At 41.7% G+C, this 14,537-nt stretch overlaps 1 protein-coding gene across 1 annotated transcript in view; it reads left to right on the top strand.

The window, feature by feature from the left end:
- Window positions 1-13,677, top strand: part of ABTB3 (ankyrin repeat and BTB domain containing 3) — a 279,093-nt gene extending 265,416 nt beyond the window's left edge. Inside the window, exons 14-17 of the mRNA XM_073324534.1 lie at window positions 1,326-1,407; window positions 2,685-2,753; window positions 5,740-5,853; window positions 8,936-13,677. Coding sequence (XP_073180635.1) covers window positions 1,326-1,407; window positions 2,685-2,753; window positions 5,740-5,853; window positions 8,936-9,145 — 475 coding nt within the window. The 3' untranslated portion in view covers window positions 9,146-13,677. The remainder of the gene's footprint in view (window positions 1-1,325; window positions 1,408-2,684; window positions 2,754-5,739; window positions 5,854-8,935) is intronic.
- The last annotated feature ends 860 nt before the right edge of the window (window positions 13,678-14,537 follow it).

Raw genomic sequence — 14,537 nt, forward strand, 5'->3', positions numbered from 1 at the left:
TATCTACATTCAAAGAAACAGTCAGTCCCTGATCCTGTAATAAGTTCCAAGTGGGCACAGCATTTATATTTCCTAGGTAGGTTTTTTCACAAAATTAGTTCTTCGAGTGATTGCTCATGTGTATTCCACAGTAGGCATGCGTGCTTGCCACAGGCACCAGTGCCAGACGTTTTTCCCCCTAGCAGTACCCATAGGGGGAAGCACCCCCCGCGACCCCTGGAATGGCGCCTGCCTGGCGCAGTATAAGGGGAGCTGTGCGCTCCCCCCACCCTCAGTTCCTTCTTGCCGCCAGTGAAGGTGCGTCGGAACTGCTCTGCTCCAGCTTTGCTGTAGCTCATCCCCCAAACTGTTCGTTCATTCAGTGTCAGTACCTGTAGTTAGTTAGCTGTAGAGCTGCACAACTTAAACTCCGGGGCACGGGGCATGCCCCGGCCTGGGTTCACTGACTAACTAAACTAACTAAACAGCTAACTAACTACAGGTACTAATACAGAACGAACGAACAGTTCTGGGGACGAACAACAGCAAAGCTGGAGTGGAGCAGTTCCGACGCACCTTCACTGGCGGCAAGAAGGAACTGAGGGTGGGGGGGAGCGCACAGCTCCCCTTATACCACGCCAGGCAGGCGCCACTCCAGGGGTTGCGGGGGGAGGCGGGCTCCCCCCCTACGGGTACTGCTAGGGGGAAAACTTCCGGCACCAGTGCACGTGGCGAGCACACACACCTATTGTGGAATAGACAAAGCAACACATCTCAAAGAACACCAGTTCCTGAAAAGGTAACTGTCTTATACATTTTCCAGAAACTCAGAATGAAATGTCCTAATCAATGAGGTTTCCTAATTTCACTTTGAATTTAGTGACATGCCTCTAAGGGGGCGTCTACACTGCAATCGAAGAAGTGATTGCAGCTCAAGCAGGCATACCTGGGCTCGCTTTCATCTAGCTAGCTTGGCTAAAAATAGCAATGATGGTGGAGCAGCATGGGCTGTACAAGCCTGCCCACAAGTTGGTATGAACTCGCTTTGCTAGCCTGCACGGGGGTCCACGCTGCCACGTCTTCATTGCTATTTTGAGAGTTGTGCTAACTAGATTAAAGCTAGCACGGGTATGCCATGCTGCATTCATGCTCCCAATTATGGTGTAGACAAACTCCCTGCAGTATATAAACCATCATATATTTCAGGATATAAATCCCGGTAAGCTTCTCCACGTTCTAATGTCCTATTTTCACAGTAATTGATGGTCGCCTCCCTTCCACTTTGCTCTATTTCAGCAGAAAGGTAATTGTAGTGTGGTATTTCAATCTTGCTCATTTTTATTTAGGTTTAAAGCACTGCTATCTAGCAAACCCTCAGCTGAGAACACTTGTATTGAGATCAGCTATGTGAAGTACCCCATATTTCAGGTAAAGTCTGTGCCCACATACCATCCGAATGGAATGTGTGTCATCAACAATTGTATGTACCCTGCACAAATTAATGAAATTACATTTAGTAAATGAGACATATCATACCTTAGAGTAGTGGTTTCATAAGCAAAGGCCTCAACTCCCTTTATATAGTAACCTGCATTATCATGCTGATTGCAGTCAAATAACATGTAAGTGACTAGATTTAACTGTGTATATTTCACTTCTGTAGTCTTTGAAGACAGAGCAGTGCATTTCAGTGGAACATTTGCATAGACTTTTGAGTTCTTTTTTCTCATGTTTGGTATTCCTGCATTTGCACACACAAGCCGGGAGGATGTAGAGGCCTTTCTTTTCCTAGCAATATTTGTTTACTCAAATTTTGTAATTCCTTCTGTGAAAATGTGGAGCCAAACTTACTGTCTCACATATTAGGCTAGATGCAGTGTATTCAAGACCTTGCATGCCTAAGAAAAGTTTATTTTAACCAGAGCAATGACAGTTCCATTTACTGACTGTTAGAGCTGCAGATATTTTTCAGTGTCACTTACAGCTGCCTGCAATAACATTTAAACTTAATCTAAGTTTCCTGAGGAGAAATATTATTTGGCCCATGTTACAATGCAAAACCCCAGCACAAACCTTCTCACCAACCATGCTTGCCTATAGAAGTGTGGGAAGGAGGGGGTGTGGTTTCCCAGAAAGGGAAGAAATCAGGAAACAGCCACTATATGTGGCATGTTCTCCTGAATAAGTGGTGTAAAAACGGTATCAGAAAATGAATGAGCCGGGATCAACTTGTCCTGTGAGCTACCTGAACCTCTTTGGAGAGTCACAGCACTGTGGCTAATAGGGATTGGGAGAGAAGCCTTGCTACCTGTGAAGAGACACCTAGAACTGTGCAGAGACAGAGAAGATATCCATGTATGGCCTGACCCCTGCAGGTTTTTGACCAGTTTGACTGACAAATCCGTAGCCCTGCACATTGTTTGGTAGCCTCACACGCCTTCCCCCACCACACCATTCCCATGATGCAAAGTTAAAAATGGTGCTCATGAGTGGCTTTTCCAAAGCGGCTTATTTTTCAGAGTAACCTCTTCACTTGCGTGTGTTTTACTCAAGCAGGAATGATATGGTTCTGTGAGCCTCCCCATGTTACACTAATGACAATGACCGCTGAAGCAAAGGGAGGCAGGACAATGAAAGGAAGACTTATGTAGTGAACATGTGTTGTCTGCTTTTCATAAGCAAACAGTCTCTTTGTTTTGTTTCAGCTGGTTATGCAGTATCTTTACTATGGCGGTGCAGAATCACTCCTGATTAAGAATAATGAAATAATGGAGGTAAGAAGTATTTTACTCCATTCCAATGGGAGTTACAATAAGTGATCTCTCCAGTGGTCACATAGCTGCACATGGAAATGGTCTCCATCAAGCGTTGGCAAACAGCACATAACTGTTCACCAGATTGTTTAGTTTTCCCCATGGCTACAGTGGCATCTGTCTGCACTTTTTGAGGAAAGGAATCAAAACCTGCTTTCATTTCTTCCTCCAGTCTCAGACTGTCTCTCCACCACTTCTTCCTGCTTCCCTGAGTTCAGAGTTGATCTTCACTGAGGTGCCACCATTATGAATACCCAGCTTGCAGCCTCCACCCCCAATTCCAGTTAACATAAATAAAAGTAGGTTTTATTAGACATAGGACAGAAAAGAGAGAGGAAAAACCTCAAAGCAAAAGATAATTTGAACTAAAATGTCTGGCCAGACACTCTGAAAAGCTCTTCTAGTAGAGCAAAAAGCTTGTGTTACAAAATTTGGAAATCTTTCCCTCAGCATGGTACAACAGCCTCATTCTCTTAGTCTTAATAGGATGTCTCTTGCCGCTAAATCAGTCTATTCCCCTTTCCAAGCTGTGTCTCTGGGGTTGTTAGCTAGGAGTCAAATGTCCAGAAAAGTAGAATAATCTCATGTGTAGTTCCTCATTCAGGAAGATATGCAAGCATATGCCTAACTTTAAGCATGTGAGTAGTTCCACTGAAGTCAAAGTTCAGCTTCAAGTAGCCAGATGCTTAACTGTGTTGCTGAATTGGGACCTTTAAACTGCCTCCTGAGATGGAAGGAAGGGGGAATATTTTTTTATCCCAAAAGCATATCCTCCTGTCCAAGGAGTCCAGTTACACTTTTCATCTTCCCCCTCCACCTGCCCTCCCCCACAAAAAATATTGAATCTGACTCATCCTCTCCCCAGCCAAATGTGCATAACTTGTATGGATTTTAAGTGATCTCCTTCCAAAATTCTGCGCATTGTTATTATCAGCCATTGTTCAACCAAGTGGCTCCCAATAAAACACAAACTAAGGCATATTTGGGCAACTTCCTCGCCAATCTGAACTGGAAGCTTTCATATCCACAGCTTTCAGGTTATATCAGGTAAAACTAATATAGGACACTAAATATTAAAATCACTGATATTTATACAGTTGGTAAAAATCATAGTGCACAAACTATATAGTATCAGAGGGGTAGAGGGGTTATATAGAATCTGCCACTATATTATTGTGCAGTGTGAGACACCCAAGCAAGATGTTTTGACAGAGATAGTGCTACCGGAAACTGGCAGCAATTGGGTATGATTGGCCAATGAGAGTCTATTTTGGTGGGTATCGTAATGCTTATAATAATCCTGCTGAGGAAGTTTTGGAGGGGGGAGTATTTGTATAAGTAGACAAAACTGGAATTAGTCCTCTCCAGTTCAGTGGCACAGTTTTAACTAAGCTCAGTTGAATTAACTTCCTTTCTCTTACTAAAACCAGCTGTTATTTTTCAAATTCATTCCCACAACTTTGCAAAGAGGCCGATAAACCCTAACTCTTCCGACAAAAAGTGTTCTCAAACTAGATAGGACAACAGCTTTACAGATACAGATCTATACACATAATCAGCTAGGTAACACCCCCTCCCTCTTTCTGAATCGAGACTATATAAATATAGACCTCCCCAACAGTTGACTGGATGGGGAAAGAGAAAGGCCTATTTGGCCTTATATGGGTGTCCAAGCCCGGCACATGGCCCCCTCTGAGGGCATTCCCATGGGCTTTACTGTCAAATATGGCAGCTGTGTTGGACAAAACGGGGGGGGTTGAGCAGCCTTGAAAAGACTATGCAGCTGCCTAAGAGAAGGCTCCTAATCCCTCAGGATTCCCTTTGTTTCCTGTGGTTTAAGAGCCCTTGTGGATCACAGGTCTGACTCCTTGAGCCACAGTGGCAGCTGGAGCCTGGATACGGCCCTAGTTTTCTAAAGTTATATTTAGCAACTTGCTTTATTATAAATGTGGTAACAAGAAGCACAGGAAATACTGAAATCTTTGCTGCAATTCATAATTGGGGCCATATGGCTGCTGTCACATCAGCACTGCAGATTTTCCAGATTTTGGATTTATTTAGGGGATTATTTAGGGGAGCTGGAGGTGAGTGGATGGACAGGGCCAGAACAACTTTCTAACAGTTTTTTCCTAACAGCCCTGGCCTGCAGTGTGAGGGCACTGTTGGGTTCCACTGAGCAGCACTTTGTCGGGTATTCCCAGTGATAAGTGTTATATAAATGGCTAAAAATAGATAGAGGTCCCAGCTCAACCTCATATATGTGTATTGATCAGAGCAAACTGCGTAGTGCTGAAGAACCCCTGCCTACCTTCCAGAAAAGGGATTGGGTGGAGCTCTGCCTGCACTACCCTCTTCCACCAGCTGAGATAAGAGGTTTGAACCCACCTGGTTTCATAGATTTTAAGGCTGGAAGGGACTATTGCAGTTGTCTAATCTAACCACCTGCAAAACACATGCCATAGGTTTTCACCCTGTAATTCCTACATCAATCCCATAACTTCTGTTTGTGCTAATGCAAAAAGCAGGGTTGAACCCTGGCTGTTCGTTTCTAACGTGTAGCTGGGCAGATTCTTCAGAGTCACATTTGTGGAAGGGCTGTAGGCTCTGATGGTTATGCTGCTTCCTCGATAGTGCCCAGAGATCAGGGGAACTTATACACTTCTGTCCCACACCCCCAAAATGGCAGCATCTGGATCTGAATGTTCTGTTTTCCACTCATCACTTACCAACAGCCGCTCGTCATAGTTTAAGCTGTTATGTTACTTCCCTTTGTAACACCAAAAAGGGTAAAATCAGCAAAAGAACCTTCTTATTATGGCAGTTAAATGACTGATAATTAAATTAAATTAAACGTAATTAATTATAAGTCTGTGTATAAATGTAATAAAATAGCAAGGAAATGATACTGTTTAATACGGTCCTAACACTTTTTTTATCTGCTGTTTAGCTTCTCTCTGCTGCTAAATTTTTCCAGCTTGAAGCTTTGCAACGACACTGTGAGATCATCTGTGCAAAAAGTATAAACACAGAAAACTGTGTGGATATTTACAACCATGCCAAGGTAAAACAATTGTACGTGTGTGCATGCATGTCTGTCTACCCCGACTGTGTGAAGTTCATCGCCAGGTGATAGGCAGTGATAAATGTATCACATGCTTGTGCAATTTGTCACATATCTATGACCTCATCATCTGTCCCTATAGGCCACTCTCTGGGACTTATTGTAACATTCCACATCCCTAAGCCATTTCAAACAGTTGCCTTTAAAAAAAAGTAATCTTGCCTTCCTTCCTCTTGCAAATGGGGATATTCCCACTAACATTACCCTCACTGGAGGTTCATGATGAGTAGTACTTGGCCTTAGTAGCTGACAGCTTTTCTGTATCTAAAAATGACACATTGTCAAAGTCTAATGTCTTACAACCCTGCAGGGATAGTAATGAGACTTTTATACCATTGGAGAGGAAAAATGCCCAGCTTCCCAGTTGAATCCAGGATTCCATAATCCTCCCAGTGGTCCTGAATTATAGGATATTAAAGCATGATGTTTTTAGACTTAGAAAAACTACTTTAGGTGTTTTACATTTTTTAGTTTTATTTTTTCCTCTCCTTTGAAGCATTGTATAGTGGAACTCACATTAACTAAGGCTTGGCAGGTGGAGGGATACAAAATAAAGTCCCAATAAAAATATGTTACAAGCATTCCTAAAATTATTTTTCTGTAACATGTGGCATGTACAAAAGAGCTAATGGTGTGGTGTGACCTAGGGATTTGATCAGCACTCGTTTGAGGTGATCCACAGGCCATTCCCAACTCCTGCTGATCAAATCTTTATTTCTCACAGTCATGTATTGCCAATATATAATGCTATGCATTTGATGTGCATAGGTATGCCATCAACTTTTGAAATAGGAAAACATTTCATTCCTGAAAATGAGTTATATATGAAGTGTATCTCAAGGCCTATCTTTTGTGATAGAAACAAATGAAGGAACAGAATAATCCTCCACCTTGAAAGGCACCTGATTTATTTCCCAGCTTATGAGACAACTTCTGGATTTAGCAGGGGTTTTTAATTCTAGTTAAAAAGAATCATTTCAATTTTGATTTCAACTCTTGGGCCTTTTCTTCAAAAAGTGAGATAAACTACACTGGATTTTTTATCTCTGTAGGCCCCAATTCAGCAGTTCACTTAAGCATGTGAGTAACCCCACTGAAGGCAAGGTTGGGCACATGCTGAATCTGGGCCCTAGTTCACTTCTGTGGGCCAGATCCAGCAAGTGCTCAATGCATGGAGCTGTCACTGAATTCTGCCAGTGGAAGGTATGTCTATATGGCAGACTTATGAGACCAAGACCCTTCACTTCAGACTTGATGGTCTGTAAATTGTTAAATTGTTCACATTTCAATATTTAGTTCTTCTCACCCTGCTCAGAATGCAGGTTTTACAAGCAGCCTCTATTTCTTGTCTTCTGCTGGCATAGAGTGTCCCCAGATCACAGGTGCATTAGTTAACTCTGTGGCATGGGATAGTGTTATATTCTGAATATTCAGTTCATTTAGATGGTTGCTGAGGACTTTCTATTCCTGTGATTATAAAGGACCTTAGGAAGAAATGGTCATTTGATTAGCATAGCTTTCAAGTTTTCATTTTTACGCCAGGTTCTCTTTACTGTGTGCTCTCTCCAGAGAAAAGCCATGTGATTTGGCAAATTGCATTGGTGACACTGGTTGATTAGTTTCTACAAGGTACCAGTCATGCTTTCCATGCATACCCCAAACTTTCAGTGAGGTCAATAGGAGTTTTGAGAGTACACATAATAATATTCAGCACTTCCCCAACATGCCAGCTGGGGATCAGATTAATAATAAGAAAGAAAAGAGAAATATATTATTTCCTCACTGCAATGTACTGTACATTGAAATAGAGTAAGGAGAACGGAAGGAGGAGTAAAGAAGAATGGAGTGAAATCTTAAGAGAACAGTAAATCCACCAAAGAAAATTAATCCAGTCTCTGATTCAGATCCTCAGATGGTGTAAATTAACACAACTCCCTGATTTCAGTGAAGCTACTTCAGTTTACACCAGCTAAGCATCTGACCTTCCAGATCCAAAATAATGTTCTCCTTTAGAAAGCTCCTAACCTGCCCTGAACTGTCCCTTATTTTGGAGTCAACATTTGTGTCATCCACAGATTATGTTAATTTAGTGGTGGGCCTGTACTATGGACCCTACTTTCTAGACTCTGCAGAGTAAAGATCCCAAGGCTGAAGATAGGAAAAGCCATCTACAGTTCTGGGTTGCATAGGCCTCCTGGCAGCTCCATCCACTAGCATGTCCAAAGCTTTCCATTTGTTCTCAGAGCTCAAACACACCAGGAGTTTGCCCAGGCTGGTGGATCCATGGAGCACTTTTCTGTGTGCTTTGCAGAACACGCTCAGGGCCTAGTCCTTGACTGGAATGCTCAGGGCTACTACTTGCATAAACTCAGGATCAGGCCATTTGCTCACTACTTCTTATGAGGCAACTGCTACTTCCTGTGCTCTAGTGAATCACGTAGTGCTTGCTTACTCGCAAGCAAGATGGGATACACTGAGTGTAAAGGAATGTAGTGGTCCCAAAAACAACATACTTCACATGCAGCTATTTTCCAGCTGGAGGTATTTCACCCCAGGCCTAGGGTACATGTCTTTAAGCAGTTACTTCTGATGGTGGTGCCGGTCAGGTGTGTCATGCTTGGCGGGAATACTGGGAGACAGTGTTGCTAGACCTGGCCTCTAGTAGATCTCCCCAAATCTACTGGTTTTGGTGGTGGAAACTTTGGGGCCAAATCCTGGCCCCAATGACATGCATGACACAAATCCCATTGATTTGTATGGGGCCTGAATTTCATCCTTGGAATTTTGCCTCCAAGGTGACCTTACTTTATTGACGTAGTCTTAAGTCTGGAATTTGTCATTTGAAGCAAACAATGTGAAATATCACTTGACACACACATATATGTGGGTGTCAATGTTCCCGTCTGAAAAACGTAGCTAGTATAGTTTGTGTGCAGTTTGTAATCTTTACTTCTCATGAACAGTATTTATTAACCCATACCTATCAGAGTGATTACCTTTCTTTAATCCCCACTTTTTGTAGTTTCTTGGAGTCACAGAACTGTCCTCCTATTGTGAAGGCTACTTTCTAAAAAATATGATGGTCCTCATTGAAAATGAAGCTTTCAAACAGTTATTGTATGACAAGAATGGAGACACGTCTGGTCAGAATGTACTACAAGACTTACAGAGGACGTTGGCGACACGGATTCAGTCAATTCATTTGTCTTCTTCAAAGGGCTCCGTTGTATAAAGTTCAGGAAGGAGATCGCGCTCAGAAAAGACACTGCGAGTTAAGGCTCCTGTTGCAGTTGCTTAAATTAACATACAAAATTCTACTTCACATTGGAATATTTTTTGTTGTTGTTGGCCAAAGGTGCTGCTTTTAAGCTGCAGCCTCACTTAGATGAGGGAATACTGAACGTATGGCTCCTACCCATTTTTGAGAAACAAGGATCTCGCACTATTCTGTGAATTACTGTTATGTTCAGTTCTGAACACAAAAGTGTGTGGTCTTGGAGCTAGTGCCAACAAAAGCCAGAACTCACCAATGAACAGCAGAAGCCTCTGCCTGAACAAAGATGCCATGGACCACTTAAACTGACAAATGGATTATTTAAGGTTATTTTGCTCCACCAAGTTATACATTTAAGAAGTGTACTGTACCTATCCCAGATTCCGTTCTATTGTGCATTTAAGAAACGTAAGATTTGTTAGTTGCTATTTCATAAGGGTCAACTGTGTTAGAGAGTTGGTAAGACTGTTATAAATGAGGAAATATATTGGCAAATTTTTAGGGGTGGGAACTTTTTAAAATTGTTCATAACAAATGGGGTGGCCTTGTAGTTTAAAATCTATTTCTTAAGGTTAAAAATTAATTTTTGACAGAGTTGTGTTTGCGAATCTATGTAACACGTTTTGTTTTTTAAAGGCACACTGTGTAAATACTGTATACATATGAGCAGGTTTTGCTTGTATTCTTTCCCAAGGTGGTATAATCTTGCCTAAATGGTTATGGTTACACCAAAGAGGTACATTACCAAGACAATATCTATTACAGTAGTTGGGGAATAAAAATCTGCATGCTAATTGTGATTTGGGGTTAAAAACAATAACAAACTCAACATGCATTTGCATGGTAACTGTACCTGTGAAATGTTATGTTTGTGCTTTGTTTTGCCAAGACTGCTTGTCAAACTCCATTTGTGAAATTAGCATATTTACTTTTTTTTCTTGGTGCAAATGGTTCTCACAGAAACTTGTTGGAAGATGCTGATTTCTGTTTGTTACATGAAAGAGTTAATATCAGCCTTTATTCTAGTAACATGTCAATATTTCGCTACTGGCCAGAGATTGTGACTAAGGTAGACTTTTTAAAATTATTATTAAATATGTACTATAGAATAATTTCTTACTGTATCTTCAGAATGTATAGGTTATCTACAATGGAGGTGTGCAATGTCAGGGCTCAATTTATTTTGCAGCATACTGTTAGCAAGAGAGATCTGTTAAGTGGCACTATTTTCCTGACCTCTTGTATTTGATGATACCTTTCATGAATCGGTTGATTTAAAACATAGGGAAGACCTCAGTAAAGAGTAGGAGAAAGGCGCTACCTTTTCAGTGGCAAAATTACATGTATTTCTTTTCTAGCATGCTTTTTGAAACTGTGCCCGGTTCACAGATTTTTAGAAGCTTTAATTTGACAGTGCATGATAACTTCTTGGTCTTTTGTTAGAATATTTATGTCCGGTGCTATTTCATGTTTATAGCTTTTGGAATGCTCAGAAAACACAGTCTTTGCATTAGTTATCACCATGATAGGAAACTGTTTTATTGTTCTGATCTGTAAATCCTCCTGTATGCTTGATCATTTTAAAGCCTATACAATATCTGCAACAAATTACAAAATTGTCTCAACTACCGTTAATGTCTCAGAGACACAGCATGTCAGCCTAACAATGAATTACCAGACAATTTGTTTCTGCATATGATATGCCATATAAGATGTTGTCTAGAACATTTAGCTACTGGCGACTTACTTTTCTGTGAATGTTGCAATGCTAGAGAAGCAAGAACCTGATAAATGCAATTGCAACTCTTGGGGGTGCTTATATTATAGTTTGGTGTGCTTCCTCACTCCTTGAAACCCATTATTCCATATTGGTGACAATCTACATATAAAAACAAATCTCACCCAGCAGCTTAATGTTAACTTCTCTGAATATAAAATTATAATGCTCCAGATTTTCACCCTGTAATCAAGTAGGCCAAATTTTACCCTCAGGTACCCACAGAGCTCCCACTAAAGTCATCAGGCATTGCAGACTTGTATCCACAAGCAGAATTTTTCTCAGTGGGAAATAAAAACACAGGTATAAATTCAGCGAGGCAATCTGTTGTCTAACAGAATGATAACCACTGCTTATGTAGCAATGACTTCAGGGCATACATTAATAGCAGTCCAGGGCATTGGTAATGGGATATAGAGCCCTATACCCCTGGGTTACTCATTGGAATATTGATGTTGACTGATGTCACCAGCACAGAAATCCACCACAATAGATGTAACTTCCTTTGGCAGTGTCAGCAAAAAAAAATCAAAGACTGGATGGGGAAGGGAGACTTCTCTCCTGTCTCACCCTGAGAACTGGCTCCTCTAGGTTAGGACTGAGATGCATAGGATGGGCTGTGTTGGTAAGCTTGAAGTGTCACCGACTTTGTGGTATCTGTTCTGCGGCTAAACAGAGGACTTCACTTGCTTGATCTGTAGTACATCTTTCATGAGCATACATTCACTCGCAGTATCCTGTTAGGAACAAAGGGACAAATTCTCCCTTCACTCTGTACCCAGGGCTTACCATAGACTAAAAGGGAATTGTGTGAGCATGCAAGGCAAAATTAGACCCAAAACTAGTCGCAGCAAAGCATACCTGCCTCTGAGCAAACGCATTCCCTTTGCTTCTTCAGGGGCTCATTAATCTGGAACATTGAGCACGATCTAATGCTTGGTGTTCTAGTGCATAAGCCTTCAGATTTAACTTACGCTACCGTGGGATTTGCTTTGCTGGTCTCAACTAAACATGAGCAGGAGAACAAGATTATAGAAGTCTATGGGATCAAAAATGCTCCTGAAAGAGGATTCTGGCTATTGATTGATGCAGCAGTGTCTATTGCTATTAAAGCTATTGTTAATGGATACATTAGAGTACATTGTATGATTAATGGTTTGCATACACTGGTGGAAAAGCTCATGGGAGGGCTTATTAGGTCAGCAAAAACTGCATGGTTTCCATCACGGAGTTTCCTCCATGTCCTTCAATTGGAGGCAGAGTTCCCAGACTCAAATAAGCAGGGGGTACAGACCTGGGGTCCCATTGAGCTCCACAATGCACAGATTCTGGAGTCCCTCTGAGTGCTTGAGCCGCACCTAACCGGACCAGAACTGCTATCGTTCCATTTCAGTAGAAGCCTCTATGATGAATTTCATCCAAAAAATACTTAGAATGTGACCATGATGCCTATAAGACAGCATATCCATGCAGCAATGAGGCCTATAAGACAGCATATCCATGCAGCAATGAGGCCTATAAGACAGCATATCCATACAGCAATCGTTATTGTAGTGGTACATAGCAGCGTCCTTTAGAAAGTGCTGTTATTTCAGGAAACAAAAGCCTCTGTTCAGTAATCTCTGTACCAATTGCAATACTTCATCCATTTTGGGGGAAGAATTCCCTCAATCCTCCCAACCCAAGGAATTTCAGATGGTTGGGTGTACTGGAAATTCTTTTTAAAACCCTTAGAAAAAGTGTATATACATTTTTCAATCATAACTCGCACTCCCCCTTCCCTCTGCACAACGATCTAGGGCTTTTTTTTTCCCATCTAGGTTTTTATAAAGTCTCCCGTCACTATGGTATCTGGGCATCTACAGGCACTTTGACCTTTCTCTGTTGCAAGTCCTGCCTTCTCCTTCTCTAGAAGAGACACAATCTCCTCTTAGCTCCCTTAATTGCCCCACAGTCCCCAGAACACACCCACCTTGCCTAATCTGTTGCCAGCTCCTGCACTCTCCCTGTTCTAGAACCAGACTGGTTCCCTCCCTGACCCTGGCAGATATTATCTCAACTAACCCAGCTCTCCCCTATGGTTCATTGCCCCATAGTCAGCTTGAGAACTGGCAGAGGAGGTGGGCTGGTGGAAACATATGATAGGAAAGTTTTGGGGCATCAGGGAGCAAGGTTAGTACTCTTTTTCAGGGAAAACTCCAAAACCACCTCCCCATTACTCAAATCCTCCCTGTTCCACAGATTGGAGACCATTCCTCACGCCTCCCATCTTTTAGAAACAGATGGCTTCCAAATGTTTTCTACTCTAGAAAATGGCCAGTTTCCTAAGGGAACCTTTCTCAAGGTTAAAACTTTGCATGCAAGTTCTTGGCTCACAAGTGAATTGATTGTGCAAAGTATATAAATGTATATATTCCAAGTGGTGCATGTGGAATTAGTGGAAAACCTCCCACCAGCACTATCAGTAGCTGCTCTGCTAAGTTTCCACCTGCCACTTTGTAAACTGACACGGTTCATGTGGAAGATCCACTGACCGTTGGCTTCATACCAAAAATTGTACTAGTCCCTTTTGGATGCATTACAGTGTGTGGTGTGATAGGGAGTTTTTCTGGAACCTCCAGTTCTGTGCCAAAATGTACTGTGGTTTGATGTTTGAAGATTTTTTTTTCCAGTGATTTCAGCTCCTACTGAAATGAGCTACATTTCAATGGTGCAGTAGTGAGAGAGAGAGAGAGAGAGAGAGCTGGCCTTTTCTTCAAAAACAAAAATCAAATTAAGGGCCCACAGTCCTGCACACAACACCAAGGGAAGTCAATTGGGACCTTTTTGTCAGTGTGTTACTGACATACGTACAGCTGTCATTAAAGTGAACGCACTTAAATTTATATACAATACTGAGATTCAAGGTTGGGCTCAAGCCATTTCCCTATATTATTCACCACAGGCCAAATGCTGAGGTGTGCATAGTACCTGCAGCTTCCATTGAAATCAATGCAAGTTGTAGATACTCTGAGTCCCTCAGGAGTCAGCTCTATATAAATAATAATATTTACATAGGACCAGATCCTGAAGTCTGTATGCATCAAAGCCGGTACTGAAATCAGTTGGTGTTCTGCATGAATAAGGGTGGATTAAAAACTGAATAAGAACTTTGGGATTTGGCCCATGGTGTCTTTCATCTGAGAATCTCAAAATGCTTTACAAACATTACCAGCCTGATCTTGCTGCTCTTACTCCTGCTTAATACCTTATCCCAGAAATAGTCCCATTGACATTAATAGGACGAAGGATGGAGTGTGGTATTAAGCAAGGAGAGGGAGGGTGTCTGCATCTAGCCTTTAATAAACATCACAATGTCTCTGTGAGGGAGATAGTTATTATATCCATCTAACATGCTGGTAACTCGAGACATAAGCAGGTTAAGCGATTGCCCAACTCAGTGTGAAATCTAGAGTTTTGCCCTGCTGATATCAGCTATTGTAACCATTCATGGGGAGCTGTATTCTCATTTCTAATATGCATGCACTCCTCCCATTGACTGGATAGTTGAGCTCTAGCAAATGTTAACTTTTC

Source organism: Lepidochelys kempii, chromosome 1, assembly GCF_965140265.1.
Source record: "Lepidochelys kempii isolate rLepKem1 chromosome 1, rLepKem1.hap2, whole genome shotgun sequence".
Classification (NCBI taxonomy): domain Eukaryota; kingdom Metazoa; phylum Chordata; order Testudines; family Cheloniidae; genus Lepidochelys; species Lepidochelys kempii.